This window comes from Temnothorax longispinosus, chromosome 7, assembly GCF_030848805.1.
Source record: "Temnothorax longispinosus isolate EJ_2023e chromosome 7, Tlon_JGU_v1, whole genome shotgun sequence".
Classification (NCBI taxonomy): Eukaryota; Metazoa; Arthropoda; class Insecta; order Hymenoptera; family Formicidae; genus Temnothorax; species Temnothorax longispinosus.
The window spans coordinates 2,572,862-2,600,396 of NC_092364.1; the positions used below are offsets into that span (position 1 = coordinate 2,572,862).

General features: G+C 32.7%; 2 protein-coding genes across 6 annotated transcripts; one reads left to right on the top strand and one right to left on the bottom strand.

The window, feature by feature from the left end:
- The first annotated feature begins 172 nt into the window (after window positions 1-172).
- Window positions 173-4,942, top strand: Myd (stromal cell derived factor mayday). The gene is made up of 5 exons (XM_071782665.1): window positions 173-778; window positions 1,688-2,180; window positions 2,772-3,035; window positions 3,130-3,311; window positions 3,664-4,942. The coding sequence occupies exons 1-5, from the start codon at window positions 650-652 to the stop codon at window positions 3,838-3,840; spliced, it is 1,245 nt and encodes a 414-aa protein (XP_071638766.1). The 5' UTR covers window positions 173-649; the 3' UTR covers window positions 3,841-4,942.
- Window positions 4,943-6,075: 1,133 nt separating this feature from the next.
- On the bottom strand, window positions 6,076-26,618 carry Pdfr (Pigment-dispersing factor receptor). Of its 5 annotated transcripts, XM_071782663.1 has the most exons (17): window positions 26,468-26,618; window positions 25,348-25,436; window positions 20,992-21,168; window positions 20,232-20,339; window positions 16,586-16,749; window positions 15,225-15,328; window positions 14,625-14,769; window positions 13,610-13,712; window positions 13,198-13,318; window positions 12,696-12,774; window positions 12,259-12,344; window positions 11,599-11,779; window positions 10,808-10,922; window positions 8,998-9,091; window positions 8,866-8,912; window positions 8,248-8,338; window positions 7,634-7,772 (listed from the first exon to the last, which is right to left on the bottom strand). In XM_071782663.1, the coding sequence occupies exons 3-16, from the start codon at window positions 21,071-21,073 to the stop codon at window positions 8,298-8,300; spliced, it is 1,470 nt and encodes a 489-aa protein (XP_071638764.1). In that variant the 5' UTR covers window positions 21,074-21,168; window positions 25,348-25,436; window positions 26,468-26,618; the 3' UTR covers window positions 7,634-7,772; window positions 8,248-8,297. The 5 variants fall into 5 exon arrangements, with proteins under 5 accessions (XP_071638761.1, XP_071638762.1, XP_071638763.1 ...); XM_071782660.1 differs by lacking the exon at window positions 8,248-8,338 and having other exon boundaries at window positions 6,076-7,772; XM_071782661.1 differs by lacking the exon at window positions 8,248-8,338 and having other exon boundaries at window positions 6,076-7,772; window positions 26,360-26,603.
- Between the last annotated feature and the right edge of the window lie 917 nt (window positions 26,619-27,535).

A 27,535-nucleotide genomic window follows, 5' to 3' on the forward strand; every position in this document is an offset into this window, starting at 1 on the left:
AAGTCTCCCTCAGGTAATTTTAAAAGAAGATATATTAAATGCGGTATCCACTACCGACCGAGCGCACAAGCATCGGTATTCCCGTTAAATATCTAAGTACGCTCACCGCGTACGTTAACACCGTTTGTGTTATTGTCAGGAGGGAGGAGAGAAGGAGAACGAGACAGTGAAAGTGGATCAATACGAGTACACGGTGAGCGTGCGGCCTGCATGGCAGCGTGCGGCTGTTTCTCCTGCGAGGCCGCCCGTTCGCGCTCGCAAGGCACGATCACCGCCACGCGGTTGACGGATCAGATCCCGTCGTCGCTTTGACAGTCGTGCACGTCGTCGACTTTATCTCGCGAATTCCATCCGCGGGATGCGCGGGGCTGCGATCGGGTCGACGGTGTTCCATCGAGGGTGTTCGACTTGGCGCGTTAGGCGGTTTCGTCTTGGCGGCTTTCGGGATTTGATTTCTCGGGACGATTAAGGAGATTGATAGTCTCTCTCGCCGGGAGACTATCTGTCACCTCGTCCTCCGATCTTCGATTACTCCCACCGCTGTCCGTTTATCACTGACAATCGTATATAGGGTGTCGTATAGGGTCGCGTGTGTTCGATTATGCAGGCGCGGTAGTGACGGACGGGCGACAGATCGATCTTTCGCTGCATGGGAGTCGGGAAGATTGGAAACTTGGCCGGTTTGTGGTTGACGGGGAAAACGAAGAGGGAATTAGAAAGCGGCTCTCGCGGGTCACCGTGTACATGTTACGTCGCCGAGATGTACCTGTCTCATCTTGTGAGTAAGAACAAAAGTCACCGGCATTTTATCGCGATATCTATTACATAAAATCCGCTCTTGCTCCTTGATTCATAAAGTTACACGTTGATTACGTTATTTATTTTGCGTAACACGTTTTACTCGTACCGCTGTATCTATATATATAGTGCATCGAAACTTTTTAAAGTACTAAAGCTTAGTTGAAGCGTAATTTATTTTACAAAAAGGTAAGAGGATTCTCAAAGTTGTTTGCTACGTTATTAAATACAAAAAATAAACCTAAGCAATAAATGTATAGATTAATTTTATATTTATTGTATTGTTGAGTATACAGCGCGTCATGAGAATGTTTATTTCATTTTACTCTTGTAATGAAAATGTATTTGTAAATTACAACAAAACGAAATAAGTGATTTGCAAATATCATCTATATTTTTTATTTAAGTTCTTATCGATATTTTTGAAAGCTAATTTAATAATACTGCTGTTTTATTTAAATATCTATTAATCCATTCATTATAGTCCCTCGATCTATATTTTGTATTATGGATTTCTATATCATTCTATATTTTCCAAACCAATTTTTTCGCTGATACATTTTATTCAAATACCTTCTTCTTCATTCATAAATAATTATCCATGTTCGCAACTTTATTTCTACCGACTCATATTTTTTTCTTAATAACATAAACTATTAATCCATTCATTATAGTCCCTCGATCTATATTTTGTATTATGGATTTCTATATCATTCTATATTTTCCAAACCAATTTTTTCGCTGATACATTTTATTCAAATACCTCCTTCTTCTTCATCCATAAATAATTATCCATGTTCGCAACTTTATTTCTATCGACTCATATTTTTTTCTTAATAACATAAACTTATCACAGAAATAGTTGACGAAGATTAAATCTCCTCAAAAGGTACGAAGGGCGACCTGCAGGCAGGAACTGACTTGCCTGCGATTCCTGCGTTGGACCGTCCTGGTGCCGCTCGTGATTTATATATCGCTCCTATTCGTCAAGTACAATAAAAGCGTGCCTCTGAAGAGTTTATCGACCCCATCGAGCGACAGGGACAAAGAGGGTGTCGCGATGGACAGCTTGTTCTTCGAATTGGAGGCCGTGACGGCGGACAAGAAGAGCTTGGCGGGTTACAAGGAGACGGGAGACCGCGTCGTCAATCGGCGCGGTGACGAGGAGAGCGTACGGCGGGAGGTCGCGGCGGCGGAAAACCGTCAGGATCCGAGGAGCCTTCTCGAGGACATTTTCCGGAGGGCCGACACGGACGAGAACCAATTGCTGGATATCCAGGAACTGGCCAAGTGGATCCACGCGAAGATCACCGAGCATATCACGCGCGCCATGCGCGAGAACGTCGGCCTGTTCACCGCCATCGACAACAATCCCAGAAACGGTAGGTGTCGGATATTATTGCGTTTTGCCGATTGCGGTGCGGTCGGTACGAGCGTTAATTAAAATCAATCGGGTGCTCGGCTAACGCCAGCGTTAATTAACGTTAATTAACGCCATCTACGCGAATGGCTTTATTTCACGTTGATCATCGTTTTCGAGTCGAGTCGGATTTCGGTCGTGATTGCCGTGAATAATTGACGAGTGGTTTCTATACTCTGTTACGATTGTATATTGATGTCAAATAATTAAATATTGATGTAGAATATCAAAGAGAAAACCACATTCTCGCCATAATACACGCGCACGTTTAGCATGTTTGTTTTGCTATTCTGAAACTATTACGACAATGGAACAACACGGAGCCAAAAATCTCCTTTATTAATTGATTAATTGATAAATAAGTCAACTGATTGATAATACATAATTAATATAATATATATATTTAACTAATTTATTAATCGTTTATTTTAAAAACGTAACTCTTGGGAAGAAATTCCTGTGACGTGTATAGTCTTAGAAAAATCGAAACAGCCAAAGTAAAGTTTGATGATACGAACTAACGTTATTAATAATTTCTTAATATTTGTCGCAGGTGAGGTATCGTGGGACGAATATCACGCTTATTTCCTGAGGATCCACGGTTTCTCCGAGACCTACATAAATTCTCACAACAAGAAGCACAGCGAGATGCCGAGGGCGCTGAAGGAGAGCATAATGAGGGATCGTGCGCGGTGGGCCGAGGCAGCTAGGAACGATCCCGAGAAGTTGGCGCTGGACGAATTTCTAGCTTTCACACATCCCGAGAGCAGTCACCGAGCTCTTCTGCAAATGGTGGAGGACCTCTTTGAAAAATTCGGTCGGGCATATCATCAGTCCTGTACCTACTTTTTACTTTAGTTTTGACCAACGCGACATCGCGTTAACCGCAGCCCGTTCGTGCACTCTTCCAGATCGGGACGGTGACGAGCAGCTAACGGAAGACGAATTCTCGGATTTGCCGTCGGAAGGGATCGGTCTGGATTTACGCGAAGATCGACAGCAGTCGATAGGAGGCAGCGAAGACAGGCGTAAGGAGTTCCGACATCTGATTGACAAGAATAAAAACGGGAAAGCGGATCGAACCGAACTGCTGGTGAATAATAGAATACGTAATAAGAGACGTAAATAAGTTAATAAGAGACACGGAGACTCCGTGATTCAATGAACGAACAGTAGATGAACAATATTATTTATTACGAGCGATATTTTGCAGCGTCTTTCCCTTAAATATGACGTAATATAAGAAACGCTTGAAAGAGACAATTTTTGCGAAATATTTTTGCAAAATTTTAACTCTGAACACATTGTGACTGTGTATTAAAATTAAATGTCACGAGATTGGCATAATGAAATATTCTTTGTACATTACGAATCGCTATACGCATAGACATGTACAAAGTTTCTTTTTTTTCGACTTTATGATAAAACCGAAACTTTTCTTTTAGATGTACATCGATCCACGAAATCCCAGACATGCTATCCAAGAGGCCCAACACTTGATCACTCTGTCGGACACGAATTTGGACGGGAAAGTGGATCTTCCGGAGATTCTGAGCAAGATGGACCTATTTCTCGACAGCAAGATGGTAGACACCGAGAAAAGTTTTCACGATGAATTTTGATAATTTCCGCGTGTAAACGAATGTAATTATGAACATTGGAAATTGAAGAGGAAGGTTTCTTCGAGATACTAAGAGGTTTTAGACAATATGATTTTTCCATCGATGGTCAATGAAGGAAGACCAATAATATATAGTTAATTAATCGATTTGTGCAGGGTACACATTAGCAAACTTTAACAGAGTTTCTTTACGAACGTTAATCGACTTATCGCGCAAATAGAAATTGTAGGCTTTTAGAATGTATCTGTGATAGTCTTTACGACGTAGATTGAATATCGTTTAAGTAGGCACAATTATTGAAGTTTTTGAAGTTATGACTATAATGGCGGATAAGCGGTACGTTAATTTGTGATAAACAAGGAAATGATTCAATCAGATCGTTTACACTTAGGATGATCAATAATTAATTGGATGAACGACGATAATATGAAGGGTTGCAAATCCGTCCTTTTGTAGACTCTCTTTCGCGACTTCTTAGTGTTTCTCGTGTGTGAATAGGTCGTAAACTATATCTAGAAGACTTATTTAGATTCCAGATACAGAGATTAAAAAAAGAATTCTCCGTTTTGAATTAGCGGTCTAAAGATATCGTTTGAATCGTGCAAGAAGAAAATATCAGAGATAATAAATAACATAACTATTTAATTTGTGATATTAATGAGGTAATTAATATTAATATATACAACAATACGTTCGTACGTTATATATATGATAAAATGATAATATAATGTTACGATATTATATAATGTAATATTATATATTTAACATGAAACAAATACATTGAAGGCGAGAAACTGCAAAAAGTTTACGAAATTGAAAAGCGGGAAATGTCTGAAGATGTTATGACCAAAATATGAATTAACATAATAGCCCGCTTTGACGAAGGCCTCTGACAACTTGGAGAACTGAAATGCAACTCGTTGCTCACTATATCGACGAAAAATGTACATATATGTGACGACTTAATGTAATCTCATTTTAAGGTAAAATTTCGTATTACATACATTTTAAAAAGAAAAATCGATGTTCCTTCGTAGAAAGATTTGCTAGCGCGTTTTTCTATATTGTGATTTGGCACAATAAAACAATTATTTAGAAACAAGCCGCCTGTGTTGCTGCATCTCATCCTTTCGTTTCGACAACTTCAAACGCAATATATCTGTTAAATAATATCTCAAAGTTATTTTTATTTGCAATCTTCGACACTTGTATATCTTTTTGTTAAAATATATTAAATTTAAAGTTTTATAAAGTAATTAATATTACAAAAGAATTAAATATTAATAAGTTGTAACAATTTGTTACATTTTATATAACATTAATTGCAAAATGGTGTATTTTCTCACGTACAAATGTTTTCTTTTCATTTTTAGATTCCTAGGAAAGATAGTGAATTTATCGATTGATGAATTACCGTTGAAATAAGCTTTATAAATAATCTATGCTGCTATGCACGATGTAAAGTCACCTCTACACTATGTTGGAAATTATAACGTTACGTTATTGGGTGTGAAAGTTTCGTATTTCGTTTACCTTACTTTTGCGACGTAAAAGTCATTTATAAATTTTCCCACGTTAAAGTATATCTAATCCTGTGATTGAAAAAAAATTATACAAAAAATTGTGATTAGTCCAATCACTATAAAATACAGGCGTAAAATACAAATTAAGTGACAAAAACTTATTAAAAGTACCTTTGCGTGTCACGTTAGATCAAATTTAACTAAATTTCCACACAGTAATTAAATTAATATAGCTTGATATAGTACTATCAATTCGCGAAATACAATTTTCTTAAGAGGCACTTGCTTCGTCTGTTCATTCAATTACGTTCTTATTCATGTACTATCACAATAGACACAAAGTAGTTGGATTTTTATTGGATTTGTTCTTTGAATACAATACGTATTTTCAAAGAAAAACTTAGCTCTACCAAAGAGTTAGTAGAGCTTTGTAAGTTACAACTCGCTCCAGACGATTGTCTTGATTTTGTGGTATAATTTACAAAGGATATCTTGAAAATTGGTTTCTCGACTAACTCAAATTGGACAAATTATTAAAGCGAAATTCATTTTATATACCTGAAAAGATTTTACGATTATTTTAACGCTATAAGATGGACAGAGAAAGAAAATAACGTTATTATATGGTAGATAGATGTGCAATCGTAACATTAATATGATATTAATATACAAGAATGAGCGAGTAATTTCTTTTATGATACAAAACTTCATCTGCAATTTTAATAATAATTTATTATTATTTGATAATAACAGGTACATTATACAAACATCCTGCAAATTAATTTAACGGCAATTGGGAAAACCGTTGAAGGATTTAGGATCGTCGACGATCCATTTTCATGCCAGTTTACAATTGAAACTGAATAACCGAACTCAATTGTTCAGTTATTCGTCCATTCTTTTGCAGAGAGAATCTTCGCGGCAAGAAAATGAGTAGTATTTTGGCGTCACATAATTGCCTTTCGCGAAACCGGAAATAGGCTCGGCGATTCTCGAACTCGAACTTGAGTATCATACAATTTTAATGTGTCTGGGTAGGAAATAAAATTTATTTAAAAGTCTCGCGATGTGAACGCATATACGAAAAAGCAACAGCTGGAATGCTAGACAGGATAAAAAGTCGAAACTCTGAACTTTTTATTTTTAGCGATATTTAGACCAAAATTAACCGTAGTATATTACCATAAAGTTCTTCTATCGCAAAGCCTCTTAATAGCGCTTCGCGACCTTCAAACTTCGCCCATTTAGCTGCTCGTGCATGTTCAAACGTTTGATCCGCGCACTAATTATGAGTGTTAAAGAGCAGGATTTTGTCGGATAATGAGCGGGCAATTTTAGCCGGCGAAGGTTAAATTGCATCTGATAGCTTCCTTTGACGTAGGGACTAATCTTTCGCGATTTAGTAAGCCGGATTTCCATTTCTTGTGAACTCCGACGATCGATTTTCCCACTTCAAGTTTTTTATGATTAAAAAGACGAATTGCTCCTTATCGTTAGACCATTCTCGATTAAAGCGAACTGAGTGCTTAATAAAGGCAATTAAGCATTTATTAAACAGAGCCATTGATTATTATTACTGAAGAGATAAATTCTACGACAAATTTACAGGCGCTTTGTTTTAACAAACATTTCTTCAGAAACTGATATTTATATTTTTTTATTTGCACTGAGAAACAAATAAAATATCTTCGCATCAGTTTTGTTATTAAAATAATTGTAATTTTTTAATTTTTTTGCTAAGATCTAAATAATCAAAAAATGGTTTTAAACTGATCTAATTTACAAAACAATCTTTAAAATCGCATTACTTGATGTAGCCTCAGTATAATTATTTAACAAATAGATTATATCAGTGATGTCCAAAATATGATTCATATTATAATTGTCTCTACGATACAGTTGCAATTCCAACATTGTCAAAATTCAATAAGGTATAGCAATATAATTTCAACTAAAAAGAGATGTAAAAGTGATCTAGAATATTTTAACAATAATATAAATTAAGCCAATAAGATAATATAATAGATATTAATGTTTCATTTAAAACCATTTTAAAACCATTTTAAAACGTCGCTTTATTTCAGTCACGACGGGGAAGAAATTTTTGAAATATACAATCTATTTAGAAAAATTTAGACGTCACTAATTTACATAAATTACAAGAGAAAATGTGGATCGCATCACGGGACTTGAAGATTCAGCTTGACGTACGGTCAGACCCTAATGAGAAATTCTCTCACTGTGACGTGACACATACTGTGCGGATCTGCGTCAAAGGGAAATCCGTCTCCTTTGATCGGAAGTCCGAATGCACCATCGGCAGCTCCACGATCCAAGGAATTATTTTACTTCGAGGCTGGCTGCCGGACGTTGAAAAACTCACGCATTTGCTACGATTAGACTGCCGTCCTGAAACGTGGAGTAACGACGCTCTTTGTAGGAACTATCCAAGTTTCCTGGCTAGGAAAGTTGCATAAAGTTGCAAAACACATGTAAAGAATGTAATTTCAAACGAAATTATATTACAAATCATAGGGCTGCCTTTGATCAACTTCTGAAAAATTAAACAGATAGATAAACTTTCGAAAACGTTTCTTTCTGAATCGATCAATTCGGTTAATCGAAGAATTAATCGAAAATTCGATTGTTTCTCCAGATTAATTATACCAAAGTGAAATTCGATTTGAGCAAATTTAACTTTTGATATTTTAATTCCGTAACATAGCGATTCTAATTATAAAGCGAGGGATGAAGTAATCTGTTTGGATTATGCTTATATAAATCCTGTTATTCCGTGGGGAAACATCAAGATACTGTGTGTGTGTGTGTGTGTGAGTGTGAGAACAAAACGGAAGATAAGAAGCGGCGGAGCAAAAGCTATTACATCAAAAGTATCTATAGGCTGGATGTAATCTCGAGAACTCTAATACATTGTCATTTCCTTTCGCCATTTCCTGCGCCGGAACTTCCTCGCTCTGTAAAGTGAGACACAAAGGACAAAAGACAGATTTGTTTTGTATCGGTACAAAAATATTTTTTTTCGTTAAGCAGAAACATTTTCCGTGTAAATAATATCAGATTAAGTAATATGTAAATGTCTTGGCTCTTGAATTATTCAGTTATGTAGAAACACATGCAATTAGCGTTTACTAATCACGTTTTTTTTTAATTGCATGCATATTTACTTTATGAATAAAACAATATTTTAATCCCTCAGTATAAATAACGGCTTAATTAAAACAAAGTCGTCAAATTATAAAAAATAAGAAACAGATAGATGTGAAAAATGCAAACAATATTAAAGTTGCATTTATAATAAATGGTGCATTAACAAATAATTGCTACGCAATTGCTTGCTTATTAGAAACATTCATCCCAACGTACGACGAGGAACTTAATGTCTTCTTTGCACGAAAAAGAAGCGAACGAAATCAGAGCGATTAACAACAAAAGCAATTATATTCTCTATACAACATTAATACATTGGAATGCAGCTAGATACCTCGAGAAAGTGCGCATTCACCCTTCTCGTCTCTCTGTTCCTGTATTCTATAACACAATGTGGAACGATATAAGATTGGGGAACAGACACAGATCGGCGGATCGCCGCCGGCCTTTCTCAATTATTACTCACTCGACAGACTGACTCGGTGGCGGGATATTTCCGCCGCGAAAGCACAGCCTCAACAACTCGGTAGGTCTCGTTTCCTCCTCCTCCACCTCGATCACTACATACGAACAACAAACATTGGAAAAACGCTCTTATTCATATTTTACAGCAAAGCTAAATTTTCTACAAATCAAATTTTCTGCGAAATTTAAGAAAAGAATTTAAAGAAAGGATCTATAAATGCAGGAAAGATTTTATCGCCGGTACATAAGTTCTCTGTGTCGATGTTCCAAAAAGGAATGAATTCAATTTATTATAATATTATAATAATGTAATAACGCTCGAATACGGTTATCTGCTCCACTGATCTGATAGATTTAACGGTATTATGAGGAAGATGTATTTTCGGGTGAAAATGTCCCTAAGAATTATTATCATTATATTAATGCTTTAAATAATAAATCTCAAAATTGCGCTTTTTAATGTGTAAAAAAAAATATTTAACACAAGAAACTTGGCGCTAAAGCTTAAAATATATAATATCCATAATCACATATTAAGATATTTTAAACTCTAGCAGAATTAAGTTAAATATTTTTTTATACATCAAAAATACAATTTTGTGATATTATTTTTTTTAATATTAAAAATACTATCATTTAAATTGAAGCAGGAAGAATCTTGAGTGAAAATATGAAGATATCACTTAAGCTATAATTTTTTTCGCGTTCAATTGGTGAGGGCACTTGGTGTCTTTTTTACCTTTTTCTGAAAAAAATGTATTTTAACGCTGTAAATAATAAACTATATCAACCCATTAACAGGAAATAGAGAGATTTCCAATCAAAAGATTGATGTCAATGCTCGATTATTGCGACCATTATGTAAAGATACAGGTGTTAATTATTCTCAAAGATTTCAAGAACTAATTTATCATTTTGTAAAAAATAATTGAGTCATCGGTTCTCTTTTTCAATATAACTTATAAAGAGTTTACGTGTGCAGTCAATTAATAAGAATTAATTAATATCAAAGAACGCGTATCACATCTCGAGCGCTAGGAGGAGAACGCACGCTCGTCCCAGCTGTATTTAACCATCTCATTAGTAGATTAATAGCACTGATTGATCAGCGATATTAGAGGAATATTTTTCAACAAAAATATATTATCGGCTTATACGCATATACTTCGTAATCCGAGATTACAGATTTTCGATTTCCACGACGATAATAAGCTGCGATCGGTTATCTCGTTACCTAATGCATTAATGCGAATTTGTATAATAATAACTGTTACACATTTGCAATCGCCTTTATATCTCGTAAATACAGTAGTTCCGATAACACAACTGTTAATATACTAAAAAGTTTATTTTACGTGTATAACAAAATTTTAATAGAAAGAATAAACATTTTTAGTACGTGATAATACGTGTCGAATAAAAGCAATTGTTTACCAAAGTTATTTTATTTTGTATATTTTTTTTTAATAAAGAATTTTAATTTACTAGAGTTACATTTCGTCGTTACAGATCACATTGCAAATGTGAGTATTTTACAAATACCAATTAGACCGTTTACATCATTTCTTCGGTTAACCCAGGGCGGAATTTATACATTTTTCTACGGAATTTGTTCAATGGAATATATTTTTCTACGGAAACATATATGTCTTCGAGAGATAATAATGCAACATCGATTTTTAAGAGGCTCGAGATATGTTCTCATTGGAGAAGAAATTGCCTGCTGTCTGAATGTTTTCGTCACTGATGTAGTATGCATTTTCAAGAAAATATTTGTGTGTCTAAATTAGTAGATTGATTTTCACACTTACCCGAAGTTACTCGCTGGGGTTGACAGCCGATAAATGTTGACTGTCTTCTAGTCTGCAAGTCGCCTCCTCTCAGAGAAAGATAAACGGCAATAGTTTTATCCAAGGCTAGTCTTACCTAAGTGAAAGAGAGATATAAAACTCTCTCATGTCTCTCTTCCTATTTCTTTATAATAATATAAATTATTATCTAATAATTAATCTCATAAAAAAATAAACCTTTATATCTTTCTTATTATGCTACGATAATGAAAGTAATACAGACTGTCTTGGATCGCTCGTGCTTTCCGTATATTAGTTATCTTTAATTGTTAATTTTATAGATTCTTCGATTTGATTTGATTTTATCATAAAAACTTGGTGAATAAATAAAATTATAATTTGCAGTTATTATATTTCACCTATTTTCAAAAACTGAGTTGGTAGATAAGTTTACAAAATTTTAAAGAAGTATTGTCTATAAGTAATTACTTATAAGTCATTATCTTTTCTAAATTTAATAATTAATTTGTTATAAGTTTATAACAAGTTAAACAAGTAATTGATTTAATAAACATTAACTATAAAAACAAGTGGAAAATAATCTTATACCCAGATAACATGCATGTTGCATAAGACGTCGTAAAGACATCTTTAAGACAACTAAGATATCTTTACGATGTCTTATGCAACATGTTATCTGGGTATTGGTTATCGAGTAGTACCAGCTAGTAAATCTGAATTGGATTGATTATAAATAAATAATATATTAATTTCAATTGCGATTGAGATGTCTTTAGAGGAAATCGACTCACCTCGCCGTTAAGAAAGCAGTAAAGCGTCGCGATAAAGAGACCCTGAAACGATCGCAGAAAATGCGTGGAGTAAGACCACACAGCGAACTTGATTACATTATCCAACGGGGCTTCGATCATGAACAGCACGTTAGTGATGCCCAATAATGGTAATAGTACCACGGCTGCCCTCACGGCTTTCCTACGTGCAGCAAACAGATTATTTTAAATCGGAATTGCTTTTCCTATAATGACGTGATGCACGCTCGTCAGTTGCCAGTTATGTCAGTCATTTGTGCAAAAAAAATCAAACACGAAATGTTCGTAAAATTTGAACTAAATTAAAAGTAACGAGAGTAACGCGGGTGTTCAACTGAATTTTTTAATTAAATAAAAAGATTAATTAAAACGGAACGAGTGAATAATCGAAGCGGAATATATTAAACACGACTAATCAATAAATCCTTTATATGACGCAGAAATGTTTATATTTATTAAGTAAAATAAAGAATGATTTTGTTAATGCGGAAAAATTTAAACGAGATAGCTGATTAACTGGGAACACTTTGAGAAACACGCGAGAAAAATTATAAACTCCGAGATTCGAAAACATGTCTGAAATCCTTGGCACTTGATCCTTAAGCAGAAATTCTAATTTGCTGTTTGCGTTACAATACTTACAAAACTTGTTCAATCTCGCTTGTATGACTTTGCCGTAGCTTTACCACGAGCACTCTTATAATGTTTAGCAAGAACAAAAAGTTGAGCTGAAAGAAAATAACGAGAAGAAATATGATGAAATAGAGTAACTTATTGATAATTTTTAATTGATTATTATTAGATACAATGTCAATTATAAGTTTTTAATCGCCGAAAAATAATCGCCCGATAGCTTCTTTCAAGGAACCAATTATTACGTATATGCTACAATTTCATTATTTATCTCGCATATGATATAGAAAAATTATTAATATAAAAATAATTGCAGTTACCTATGAGTCTTCAAGTTCACGGATATTTTTACATGTATATTAATATAATATAATTTAAAATATGCGTAATCGATTTCATCTTCTTTAATCGGTTATTAAAATTTTGTTACTGTAAGTTTTTCTCACCAATATCACTGCGAATCTGGGTCCCTCAAGGATCCAAAAATAGGACGATAAATTGTACCCTGACCAGCATCTGAGAAACCTAATATTTCGATATATATATAATATATTTATCCATAAAGTATACGACGTATGTCGTATCGACGTATATACTTGAATATATTCACTGAATTTAACTTATCAAAAATGTTAACTGTTATTTCGGGCAGAACAAATTCTTTTCAACACAGGAATTCCATATAATTGTCAAATAAATCATACTTGTGAAATATTCTCGGAGTGGTATTTAAATAAATAATCACAGAGAGATAATTAATGTTCTTTAATTCGATACGCACACGAATTTAGTTTAATAGAATTTTATTTCAATGCTTTGAGTTGCGAAGTTATAAGCTTTTTGAAAACAAAGGTTTTTATCAATATATTAAGATTAAGTGACACGTGATTGCTGGATAGTGATAGTACATACACTGGTCTCACATGCTCTCTGCAAGCGAAAACTCACTTTGATTTTGGATGATAATAAAACGCCATAACGAGAGCCCAAGCTGAGGTCATCAGCACTGGACATCCCCATCCAACAAATCGGTACATCCGGTAATAAGACGTCTCTTGAAAGATCGTCACTGAAAAATCATAATTCTTGAAATGCGAAATTACGAATATGATAAATCGTTAAATTAAAATCCGAATTAAAGTATTTTTTTTTTAACAGCTAGTTTTTGTCGACAATATTTTCTTCACCGGTTCCTATGATGGAAGTTGTGCTAAAAATCACAGCCAACTTGTTCTTTTAATTTTCTTCTCAAGTGACGTTCTTTTTCCACATCTTTTCTTTCATGTCATGCTTTTAACGCTCTTAACGTGCCTTTTGTGCAATATATATGTAAAATGCGTTCTGTTTCCGAGGTACATACCAGTCACCATGTTGTGTAGAAATAGACCCTCTATAAACATCCACATGAACATTGCGGTCTTAACGTATTCCAGCAGCACATAACTAGCCTCGCACAGCACCGGCTATAAAGGAGGCGGAAAATATGTATATAATCTGCGTTTCGCGCAGAGCATAAGCTCATATAAGCCATTTCTGTATGCGCGAGGAAACACGACGCAGAATAATTGATGTTTGAATTTAATCTAGCGAATTTAATCTAGGTCTATAGGGCTTGGTTTTGATAAAATCGCATCTCCGCTCGTTTCCGGGCTTTGCGGAGAGGCTGTGTCTTAAAATGCGTAATATTTATCGAGATCACTATCGTCTCGTATTAAGGAACAATGTGGCGGAAACAAAAAATAAAAACGTAAAAATATATGTGTACACTCATCCCTTGATGATTTGCGTGGTACTTTTTACACGCGGTTTTTTTACGCAGTAAATAATCCCTCCGTTTACGCGATACTTTTTATACGCGGTCAGAAAATATGTCTTTCTATATGGTATTTATTGAACTTATTATATATCCAAGTAAGTCAATAGTATATGTTTGTAAAGGGTTGGGAATGTCCCTTTAAAACGCCTTGCAACCCTGAGGGGAGTCAATAAACGATACATATACATACATAAGTCAATAGTAAGCCAAAAGTTCTCACTTGATTGTACTTATTTTCACAAGTAATAATTTACTTTTCTTGCACTTCGTGCTAAATAAAGTAAAGTAAATGTGAAATAAATGCTCTTACAACACACACTGGCTTTTCTTTTATATGTTTTGTTTTTGTACTGGCGGACTTCGACTGCGCATTCCGAATATTGTTATTTACACGATTTTCTGTCGCGTAAAAAGAAACCACGTGAAACGAATAATCTGTATAAATCGAGGAACGAGTGTAATAATATTAGATCTTCGCGAGAAAGATCGGAAAAATAATTCCGCGCGCCTTCTTTCTTTCGCACAGTTATAAAAATGAAGTAATCCCATTGTGTCTTACGGTATTTCCTATTCCTCGTTGCGCGCCGTGCGGCTTCCTACGATAGATCGCGAAGTCTATGTACAACATTAATCTGATTAGCACTTGTACCACCATGGCGACGAAGAGATTCTTGTGAATCCTGGTCCTCGTATTTCGCAACGATCTATGAAATATACGGCGCAAAAATTGCTTAGCATTAATTTTAGTCGCTCTGTTCTTTAAAATGTAAATTTATGCAAATTAACAGCAGCTTTATAACCGTACGCCGAATATAACTTTGCGCAAATATATTTTACTGGATTAATGATCTCTAAATGTAATTAATAATTGTACATTATGCTACAATATATAAACATAAAACTGTACTTTTTTATTGAAATCCTGTCGAACTCCTTTTGAAGGAATATCGATAGTTGTTTCTATATAAATAATAATTGTTTCTATGTACGAAAAAGTCAGAATAAGATTTCGTCGCGAACGCTTTGAGTTCTGTAGTGTTAAAAGTCAAATTGAAAATCGAGTTACTTCTTTAGAGAAAAGTTGTAAAAGCTGTTTTATTTGAACAGAATTCCTTTACACAACTAAAATTCGCGAAATATCCCTTTTTGAAATAATCACCTAAATCGACAGAAGATCACCAGGGATGCAAGCAAAGCCACCAGAGATATGCTCAGTCCAACAAACTCCAGAGTACGGGTTTTCTCGGCTATTTCCATTTTCATCTGGGAAAGACACAAAGCAGTCGAATATGATAAAACTTTGTCTGTGTTTCGATATAATGAAAAAATATTTGCATCCCATGGATATATATTTTATCGCTGCAGAGATTCGCAGAATTCTTCACAAGAGATGCGAGTTATTAGCAAATCGATTTTCATATAACGATGACATTCTATTTTAATTTAGTATGAAAATTTAAATATATATGTATCTATTTCAAAACGGAAAAGTAAAAAATACTAAGTATATATGTACAAAGACAGGTACAGATGCAGCAAAATACAGAACAATATGCAAAAATATTCATACCTTCGGAAAAGAGAATGGCTGTATTCCCATATTCACTGTCAATATTGAAAATTTATAGTATACGTGATGTGAACTATAGATTTTCAGTACTGGCAGTGAATATGGAAACATAGCTATATATAAACAATATGAAATGCGAAACCCGAGTTGCGTAGAACTACACGTTTCAAATAAAAAGGAAAGAACTGGTTAAATAAAAGAAAGAGACAGAGAAAAAGAGAGAAAGATTGAGGCAATAATCACAATTTGCATCATCGTTACGTCGACAAAGAAACACAGCCTTTGAAGTCAAAATAGTACATGTAAATAAATTGATAATTAGTTTAATAATAATGATGCTAATTAATACTTATTAATATTTAAAATTTAAAAGCTGAATAAATAAAAATATTTATTAATTTTTTCTAGAAAATATATAATTTTTATTAATTTTTAGTAAATAAAATAAACTAATTGTTAGTAATTTTAAAAAGCTGAATTAAAATCAATTCTGATTAAAGCACGAGCTTTTATTGCGCGCATTGTTTTTATACATAAAAATAAATCAATTTTTAATCTTCTGTTAAAAATAATAATTAACTCTCTCAATGTTGTTCCACCATTCAAATTATTATTATTTCTTCGCTCTTTCTTTTCTAATATTCATGAATAAAAAAAATTGCTGCAGAGTAACTCAATGTAGCATTTAACAAGAAACTTTATTTAAAAACGTGCTTCGTCAGGAATTTGAAAAAACAGCAAATTTTTTTTTATTTATAAATATTAGAAAAGAAAGAGCGAAGAAATAATAATAATTTGAATGATAGAACAACATTAAGAGAGTTAATTATTATTTAAAAAGTGATGTTTATACATAATTACACATATATAACTGTTTAAATTTAGCTTAATTTAGAGATTGGCACATTGCAGCTCGTTAACTTAAATGCAACATCTGCGATAAAACTTACTTCGCCCTCAACATTATTGTTGTAGACTCTGTAGTGAAGCCACAGCATTTCTGGCGTTAAACAAGTAGTATAGTTTGCCCAGCCGATGAACAAATCCTCGTTCATGTTTGTGCCGTTCTGTGCCTCCCAACGTCCATTGAAACCGCATTTCTTCTCCACGGATTCTAGAAAAATATACGCAAAATACACAAAGGCATGGAAATCCGATCAAAATGCAATCCGCTGGAAATGTCAATCCCATCTTCACTTGATTGGCCAAAACAGCATCTCACATTTTTACTGGTTTTTCTTACTGGATTGTAACAATGTTAAACAATTGACACGTGCTCAAGTTTGCAATAATATATAATTTGAGTATGCTTGTACGGTATAACTGGATAACTGTTGAAGATATCAGATAATTATCGGTCAGTCGTTGAATTTATAAACTTTATTCGGAGTATTCCTTTTTTTTCCGCTTTCCTGTTTTTTCGATAACAGTGTCTCTTTATGAAAGCGTTTCTTTTTTTCGAAAAAAAATCGCTGAGGCGAGCAAGAATCGATCTTGATATCAAGAGACACGGTAGTGTCTCGCGTTAAGTACCTACGCGCGGAGCGAGACCGACCGTGACTCATTTACGCGACGCGTTGAGTTGCGATTATCGTATTACTGTAAGAGCCAATTTCACCAACCACGGTTAGCTTAACCGACGGTTAAAGTTAGCAGGATTGACCAATAGAAATAAATCCACCCTGTTAACTTTAACCGTCGGTTAAGCTAACCGTGGTTGGTGAAATTGGCTCTAAAAAACGTATATTTTCACCGACTTCACCCTTGATAAAAACGTTACGTCCGATTTACTCCAAAGCTGAAAATATCTTATTTTGCATTTTACGTTAAAATACGACGAAATCCTGGTGGATTAAAAAATCGAGTTATATACGAATCTAATATTTTTTACATTAAACTTTCATGTTAGAGAACACACTGTAATGTGAACGGAAAAACGCATTCGATAGATGTTCTGCGAGATTAAAGGAAGTATAGAGAAGATTCTGACGTAGTCTCTCTGTCCGCTATCGTCTTAAAGATTTCCTTAAAGCTTGGCAAATTGAAAGGCAATCGACGGCCGTTTTTCATACTTGGAATACTCATACCATTCAATACGTTGTGCACATATACATGCGAAATGACTACGTAATGGGGCAATGCTATTTGGCGATTCTTTTCTAAAGATTATAAACAATTAAGTCATTAGAAACATTGCATCCGCAATTTAACGTTTTAAGATTTCACCTTGTATCATGAAATTTAAAAAGTAAAAATTTGTCTTTCATATACATTTATCTTTACATGGATGTTGTCGATCGTAAGAATTTTCTAGATAATCAGATCTCGACATCGAAAGAGTGCCGAGATACAAGTACACGAGTACACACAAACGTATAAACTGTGGTTTTTTTATCTTCTATTCCAATTTTTTTTTAAGAAAAAATAAAAAAGATGAAAAATATATAATGAATAAAAAATTGTGCGCATTACATTTCTCGGCTTTTTAATTAAATACTGAGCGAAACGTTTAACAGCTCCGCAAATCTTGATTTGAGATAATATACATGAATTATTAATTTTTTAAAATGAATAATAAAATTATATTTATATATTGCATCAAGTTTCTCACAATTTCTAATATTATAATTTTACAATTAATAGAAATAAAATATTTTTACCCACATAAAACGATCAATTTATTTTTCGTAAATAAAAAGTGAAAGTATTTTGACCCAGATGGGATAGAAACGCTTTGATCCTTCGTTTCCGAGTCGCGCCGAAAATCATTATCTTTCATTCCTGTTCAACTTGGTTCCTTAAAAACGAAACACGATGAAAGTTAAAAAGTAAAAGATGCTAGGGTAAGCTTTGTGATGTACGTAACGGAAAGAGAGAAAGAAATCGTAGTAAAATATATCGACAATTAAGAAATTCATCTTACGACGCATTTGCAGCACCGTCACGCTATCGAATGCAATCAAAGTGCGATCGAAGTGGTTCAAGAGAGGACGCCTTAAGCCTTGTGTCCACGATGCTAGAAATCGCCTCGAGATCTCGGACGGAGAAAGAATTGACCAATCCTATTTGAACAATTCGGCCAACTGACCAATGCGATTGGTCAATTCTTTCTCCGTCCGAGATCTCGAGGCGATTTCTAGCATCGTGGACAGGCTTTAGACGTGCCGAGATGCACGGAGGAAACTTCTTTGCACTTATCCCTGCTACGTCGAAGATGCAGATAAATACCTCTGGTCGCGTTCAGTGCAAAATGTTTCGAATAAGTATCGATGCTTCCGACATTTTTAACTAAAAACTTGTACCGCCTAAATAAAATATTAATATAATAATATTGGAACTTGTGTAAAGTCAGTAATCATTACTCTTTCAGCGATATGAATAAAAATAAACAAAAATAATAAACAAAAATTAAAAAAATGAACTAAAAAATTAACAAAGATTTTTATAAAATCTGCTGAAAATCCACGAAATCTTGATACATATATTTTCCAATGCTCGATATTTCCGAACAATATAACGCGCAAAGGTCTTTAAAAAGTTTTCGTGACAAATGGTCTTCGATAAAATATATCTGCTTTTGTTTTGGAAATGCATCTATATTTCATAACTAATCGTCGCTGTTACAAATTCATTTTATTTACTAGAAAACGTGAATCATATAAAAACACGATTTTTCGAGATTTTACTTGAAATTAATAATCGCTTAATACCTATCGCAACAGGATCTACAGTGCATAATATTGCAGCGACGGCAAAATCCCTTCAAGTGCAGATTACGCGATGTACTTATTCAGCTGTCATTCATTGCCGTAACATGTGTAATTTTGGTCTCATGCTAACAATTTTATCGTATCTTTTATTTGTAAACTAATTTAGATCGTTATAATTTGTTCCTAACAAGCGGCATAATTAATTCTGCAGGCAATATATAATTTTATTATAAAACAGAAGTAAAACACAGAGCATGTGCATTTTAAATTCATGACCTTTTTACATAAATTACTGTAGCGTAATAAATTTGTTAACATAAAACTGTTTATAATAATGATTAAAATTTATCTGAGTAAAATGTTTGTAGAAATATGTTACGTTAAATTCACCTTGTTTTTCATTAAAGGCAGGCATGGTTGGGTATGGGGCACCTTAATTGGGTTATTTCTCAAAAAATGTGTTTTAATTTTTTTCTCAAAAACTAATCAATATCTACCAAATACGCTAAATAAATTTTAAAATATACATAGTGCTTTAATTATTAAAAAAAAAAGAGACAAAAATTTAAAACTTTTCAGAGTTTGATTTTTTGTGGCTTATGGTGCTCTGGTCTCCCCTACTATGGTCTGGCTTTATACATCTGCCCTATATTTTCGACTTTAGAATCCACTGATTGTGTTTAATGCAGACATTTTTATTCGGTTTTGAGCATTTCTTTTTAATGCCTCGATAGTAAAATGGTATAGAAATTATTATGCAACAGACGTCGAAATTACGATAAACGAACAAGTATCCGCAATCACCTATTGTCGATTCAGGCAACGCTAGGGACTATCAGGAAGATTGAGACCCACATTTTGTGTGGGAGAAAATTCATTTACTTACTGGTCGTATCGAATCCATCCACGAAAGGGCATCGCTGCTTCGTCGTGGTAGAAGCTTTCGTTGGCGGCCAACAGAGATACGAATCCCATACTGGATTACAATAGAGCTCTGAAAAATAGAGAAAAATAGAGCAGCGGAATGTTCTCCGCAACACGGAGACGACAATGTTACAGCTGATATTAAGTTGCATACAAATTAGTAGGCCAATATAAAAAAAAAGAAAGATTTTTGACAAACTGCATTTTGAAAAGGTAAATAAATAATTGAATTTTATTAAAAAAAAATAATTTCAAATTTATAAAATGTAATATTTATTTATATTTATATTTTATGTTATATAAAATTAATTTCGTTCGATTAAATAATAATAAAAAAATTATTTCAATATTTTTCAGCAATATTCTTCATTACCTATTTGTTTCATGTAACGGCCGACTATGAAAATTAATATTTTACAAAATGTTCTTTCATATATGCATGCGAATGCAATTTATTAGATTCTTTATAAAATTGTTTCAATTCCCAAGAAGTGCATTTGACATTATATAAAAATTCCAAATTTGTGTGACAAAAAAGATAATAAAATAAGTTGTTTCTTATAAATAATTTTTCCTTTATGTATGTGCACGCGCAAAAGTAAATTTTATTATAAATTAAAACAATTACGGTTGAAGAGCGCAACAAATTAAAAATGCACTTGTTCTTAAAGTGACGTAAAACGATGTGAACGTGAAGAATTAAGGCCTGTCAAAGATCGTACCTCCGAATGGTGCCACGAAATGTTTGTACTGAATATTGCAGAATTCCCGAGTGTTGTTGCCGTTGGCATTTAGGCTGTCCATCTTTCCTCTAATAGGATTCCCATTTTTTGCTCGGTATCTCTACATTTTCGTTTCAGTGCTTGCCGTGGAGTTGGCGGAGAGAAACGTGGAGCGCTCTGTAAATAAGCTCTTTTTCCTGTATTCTCTTTCTTCCTCTCCTAACATTATTTCTAACTTCTTTATCTTAATCCTTAGCTGGCACTGTGGGGTATTAAACGCCCCAGCCTAGTTCAGCTCTAATTTAAGCCCGCCTATAGTACGAAAATGGTACTAAAAAATGGAAGAGTTATGAATTTTTGAGTGAAAACAGTTATTTTTTCGTTTTCTTTTACGTTCTCCAATTTTTTCATATTTAATATTACATTTTATCAAAATAACCTATGACATCTATTAAGACAACAATCGAAGACTGTCTTGGAATTTTTTTAAGTAAAAAAAATCAATAACTTTCTCGCAGCAAGCATTTTAGTGGTGGGGTCTGAAACGGCCCCAGTGTACCAGCTATGTGATTCTGGTGACGTGTGCCAGCTATAAGGGTTAAATAAAGGAGGAAGATCCAGAAGTAAATTATGGATTATTTTCGCTCTTTTTATTGCAAAAATGTGTTGGCATTGTTTGAATTCGTATCATCTTTCTTTGGAGAGCAGTCCACAGGTACAAAATTGCATCATAAAAGTACAATGCAGAACTCTGCGTTGAAACGAGATGTTAATGGTGCTGCCGGTGCATTAATATAATGCACTTTTTTATAAAAAAAAAAGACAAGGAAATAGAGTTGTTAAATGAAGTGACGTATTCTATGCGATGCATTTCTTCCTTTTAGCAAACCCTCTCTCTTTCTCTCTCTCAACTTTAGCTTTAAAAGGATAGATTTAATTTTATATAAAAGTGTCTTTTTATATTCGTCGCAGTTTTTATAACTTTCAAAAAATTTATTTATTCGTTATTTATATATTATTTACAAAATGTTGCGTTCAATCTAATGTAAGTTAAGTATTTAATAGAATTTTATTGAGTTTTTTCTATAATTTATATCCCATATGTATTAGAAATAGCAATTATTAATATTAATATGCTTTTTTAAGTATATTAAATTAATTTTTAACATGTTAAATACGTAAAAACCCGTTAGTGTTCATTTCAGCATGCCGATGTTCACAGCCTTATTAAGCTTTCAAGTGAAAGAGGTCAAGCTGAGAATCAACACGTTCTCCGATAAAGTAGTTTAAAAAATTTGAATGCTGTTTCAAAAATCTGTCATGTAATCTTATTACTTTTTTAAAGATTCTTTAAAAAAAATTAGTTCTTAAAATATCTCAGTAATATAGTCAATTAATTATTATACAAATAGATTTAAAAATTCGTATTTATTTATGCTTTACGCTTTATTCTAAACCCACAAGCATAATTTAACTTTTAAAAAAAATGTATAAAATTGAATTATAATCAAATTAATATACATTTATAATTAGTAATAACATATCATTTATACGACAAATCAAATATCTTTTAACATATAATAAATATGTATATATTATGTGTTAGAAATATTATTATTGTTAAAAAGATTTGGAAAATAGCTTGATTAATAGATATTAAGTATCCTTCCACAACTAATTTAGCTCTGATATATTAAATTTTAGCGGTTGAGTGTTTTCAATCTCTTCACTTTTTATAATCTACCAGTGTCTAATTATAATTTTAAAAATCATAGATGTTATTCAAATTCACGTTCGAGATTTTTCATTGAAATAGGACAATCGATAGCGGCGAGCAGGCTAAAGCCGCAAACTAGGTCCACATTTTTTCTAATGGATCTAAATCTTTTATGTATGATGGTATATTAAAATGAGGAAGCATCCTTGTGTCCACAAACTGTGGAAAATTAGAAAATTTTTGCTTCATGATAAAAACTTGAACCTGATAAAAAAATAACCCGATTTCATACTTATAAGCAATTATCTTTAATTTTGTTTGCGAACAAGTTGGCTAACATTCTTTTATTTAAAAAAATTAAAATGTATAATTAATTAAGTAGCGTAAGTAATTACGAGCATACTTCATATAAATAAACTTATAAGAAATAAGGCAAAATATTATTATTAGTAAACGTGTAAGAAAAATAATGCAATTTAAAATATCTTCGTTCAAAAAAATTATTCAATATTTTTTTTTTAATTAATAAAAATATTTGTCTTGCAACAATGTAGCACCATAAATATAGTCATGCGTAAATAGATAATGGCAAAAATACAGAAAATATATAGCATTAAATAGAATTAGTCTAGATGTATACCTACATATGAAATCAATTAACATTTACTCGATCAAATAAAGCAATTAATCAAAATGCCAGTCAGCAAGCTCGCAAATATACTTTACAAATATTATCTGCAATTCTTCATTCAATTTAAGATCCGTATAAAGTCGATAACACAGCTGGGATAAATACATATTCAATCATTAGCATCAGAATTCTACATTGCAGCTTGAATTTCTCTTTTTTAATAAACGAATAGCTTCAGGCTTTATGCCTATTTTTGTTACCGAAGAAGCAACATATTTATTTACGTATATTAATGATATTTTTAAGTTATGGTTAGCTATTAATATAATTATAATACAGTTTCTAACATCCACGTTTAATTAAATTGTAATTAATTAGTACATTTTGCTTATTAATATTATCCTCGAAGGTTTTATATGCAATTCTCAGTTTTCACACGTGCGAAGCGAATTTAGCATCAAACATTGTAAATTATTAGAATGATGTAGCAGTTCCTGCCACGTTACATTTATGTCCGATACCATTAGACACCATTAGATATAAACGTAGTTCTGCTTAATTCGCAAGGGACACGCGAGATGTTCTCGTCCATAACGTTTAAATTTCTCATGACATACACGCTTTCAGTAATTAAACTTAATGGCGAAGAATCATTGAGGGTGAAATTGCTTTGCGAGAAAGAAATAGCTCACCGACGATGCGAATAAATACGTTTTTGTATAAATTCGAACTAAATTATTGGCAAGTTAATATAAATAAATTATTGTTAATATACTATTGACATTATATCGGATTGTTGATATTATTAGATGCGTATTGAGCTATCGGTTCCAAAAATTGATATTTAATATTAATATTAAGAATGTTAAGTTAAAAATCTAACTAATTTTTTAATCTTTTGACCTTTTTTGTGGGTACATCATTTATATGTATATTTAATTAAATTGAAATAGTTTTTTTAAATAAAAGTATGCAATTTTTAATAAATGTGCATTTTGTATTGGAAATTGTTTGAACATCGTGAAAATGTGAAATCGATATTTGATATTCAACAATAAAAAACTCCGTAGTATAAAAATGCAATTAAATAAAAATTTCAAACGCTGCATAGATTTAATATGCATATAAGTATAAAATTTATAAAGAACAATACAATCTGCATCGATATAATTATGCATTGTACATATGGCTAGTTAATTACGATTTAATTACGTATAATATTAGAAACTGTGTTACAATTATATTAATACCTATTACTTAATAATGTCATTAAATGAAGTATACGTAAGGGATATTTAATATTAAACTGCACTTTAATTTATAGTAATAAAATTGTTGCAGATTAATATCATTATAACAAAAACTTTATTTGGAGTTTAAAATTTATAATAAATTTATAACGAATTTTAAAACTGAATGTGTCTTCTCACCGGTATATTAATAAGCTAGACTGTAGGCCTGTAATCAAGTGGCTCACTATATGGATTAAAGCAGCCTATTACACTTCTTGCTTCAGTAAATCCTTTATTGTTTGACCATTGTTTGACGAGTACTTAGATTCATGGTACGAACCGATCGAAAACTTTTCTATTACCGTGTGAAGCGAAAGTTTAAAGATAAATAAAGTAAAAATAAAAGCGCTTTCAGATATATAGAGTAAAAAAAGTAATTAAGGCTCCTGTACATCTATTTTTAATTTTAGTTTTGACTAAAAATATTTTTGGTACTTCGAAATTATTGTCAATGCAGAAAAAATTTATACAATATTTCAATAAACTAAAAATAAAAATATATTTAACTGAGCAGTTGGTAGCTCCGTGATGAATAAAAATTTCTTATTTATATATACATGTATAACAAGTCTGCGCATCGATAAAATAACAGTTATTAAATTATAATAAATTATAATAAATTATAATAATTAATAGTTGATAACGTAATCTCATTACTAATCTTTTGGACTTATTATTTAATAGTTAATTTCATAACAGTGCACTATAGATCTTACCGATATCTTTCCGTTCGTTTTCCCGTTAGTAGTTCAAGCTCGGACTAGTCAGCCTTGCCTGCGTAAATTTTTTCCCATTCTTCGAAACTCTTCAAGAGATGCAAAGTACAAATTTTAAGATTATATGATCAATATCATAAAATAAAACGTGTATGATACGATAATTGAAAAAGAATGACTTTATATTCTTATTCATTGATCTTAATTTCTTTCCCAAAGAATATGATAATATGTAAAATATTTGTAACAAAATTTCACACAACTATCAAATAATTATTTTATCATAAATACGTTGTACTGTGCAAAAATGTCAAACTAGATTCTAAAAAATAAATTATATGGAAAGATCACATATTCGAAGTGCACTCATCCCTCGATTTACGCGGTACATTTTATACGCGGTTTTTTTCTTTACACGTTATATAATCCCTCCGTTTACGCGATCTTATCCGTTTACACATCTTTTTATGGTATTTATTAAAATTATTATATCAATGAGCTCTAAAGGTTCTTACTTGATTGTACTTATGACATTATTCTGACCTTTTTTAGTTGATTTGTAAAGAGCACATTAAACTTATTCACACAAGTCATAAACACTTTTAACATTTACTTTTCTGCACTTCGTGTAAATGAAGCACAACAGGGCAGTACAAACCGCACGTAGAGAGACACTATATAGCTAAGTTAACCATTAACTAGTCCAAAGTAATATATAAACAAAATAGGTAATTAAAAAAGGTACAGGTGTCAGAAACTAAAACCAAAATTGCAATCGCAAAAATATCAGAATTAAAACGAAACTAAAATCAAATATGTGAAATAAATATTTTTATAATGTACTCGAGCTTCTCTCTGACCGGGTATTTCTTTTTTTTATTGGCAGACTCCATTAACGCGATTCTCAACGAGTAAAAAAAAAGACACCATGTGGAACGAATACTCCGCGTAAATCGAGGAACGAGTGTAACGATTAACACTGTTTTTTTAATTAGAAATACAGAGTACATACTATATCAAATTTTACTATTGTGACAGTATAACATTATTTATGCAGAAAATAATAATGTCGATTTTAAAAGCGTGCGAATGTAATTTCAGCCGTGATCAAAATACGAACTTCGAGATTTAAAGGGACGATCAAGAGATCACGCAATACATCATGTAATGATGATTTATTCTTTCGGATCAAAAATCTCGCGAGTTCTCGGAGATCGGAAGATACGCGAACGTCTCAAAGGACGCGTGCCGACTGTTTCGCACTTGCGAATCTTATCCCGCGATCACTCGAACCACGGCGCAGCCTCCCTCGTCATTGGTCCAGCCGCTTGCCAATCCCGTATTACTACCCCTATCGCCGCTTCTTTCGCTCGGGGTTCTTATCAAAGGCGTATATAACTTCTTTCAACACACTATGCCTTCGGGCGTTTTATTTCGACAGAAATGGCTTTATATTCGACAGATTAATTCTATCGCATACAAAACACTCGATGTAATATTACATCAGCAAAAATTCATTTTTCTCATATGTCACAAAAAGCGATCTTGCCTGCAATTTTTCGCTTTCAACGTCGTAATAAATTCGATGAATTATATAAGAAAACTTCAAATTAAAGTTTTTTTTAATTATTTAAAACGTTTCTGACGAGTTGCTATATTCATAACAAATCTTTTTGAGGAAGAAAATTGTGTCTCCGTTTTCATATTAAAACTTTCAAATCTAATAATCGTGAAAATACTCCCGTATATTATGCTCCACTTTATTCTCGTCTCGATCGATATCTTAAGATTTGCCGAGATAAGATTGCCTGATACTTTCACTGCATCTTGCAATAAATTCGCGAGTTCCACGCTTTGCAAATTATGAATCATTAATTTTAAAGTCTTCATGCAAATCCAATGATTCAGGGATCAAGCAGAATTTTTTATATCAAGTTCAAAATTTTTAAAATGTTCGCAATCGACTGAATTAAACGGCACGAGCAAAACAAATCCTCGCGTAACGGAATTAACGAAGTGCCCAGGTAGGTAGAGCATAAAACTCATAACGACATCATGGTGACGTTATCATTACTTTAGTCATCACTTAAAAATCACTTTAACTTGACTTTAACGTCACTTTGATCTCATGATGACTTTTTATTCTGCTTGAGCGAATATTTGAAACATATTTTCAAATTCACGAGAA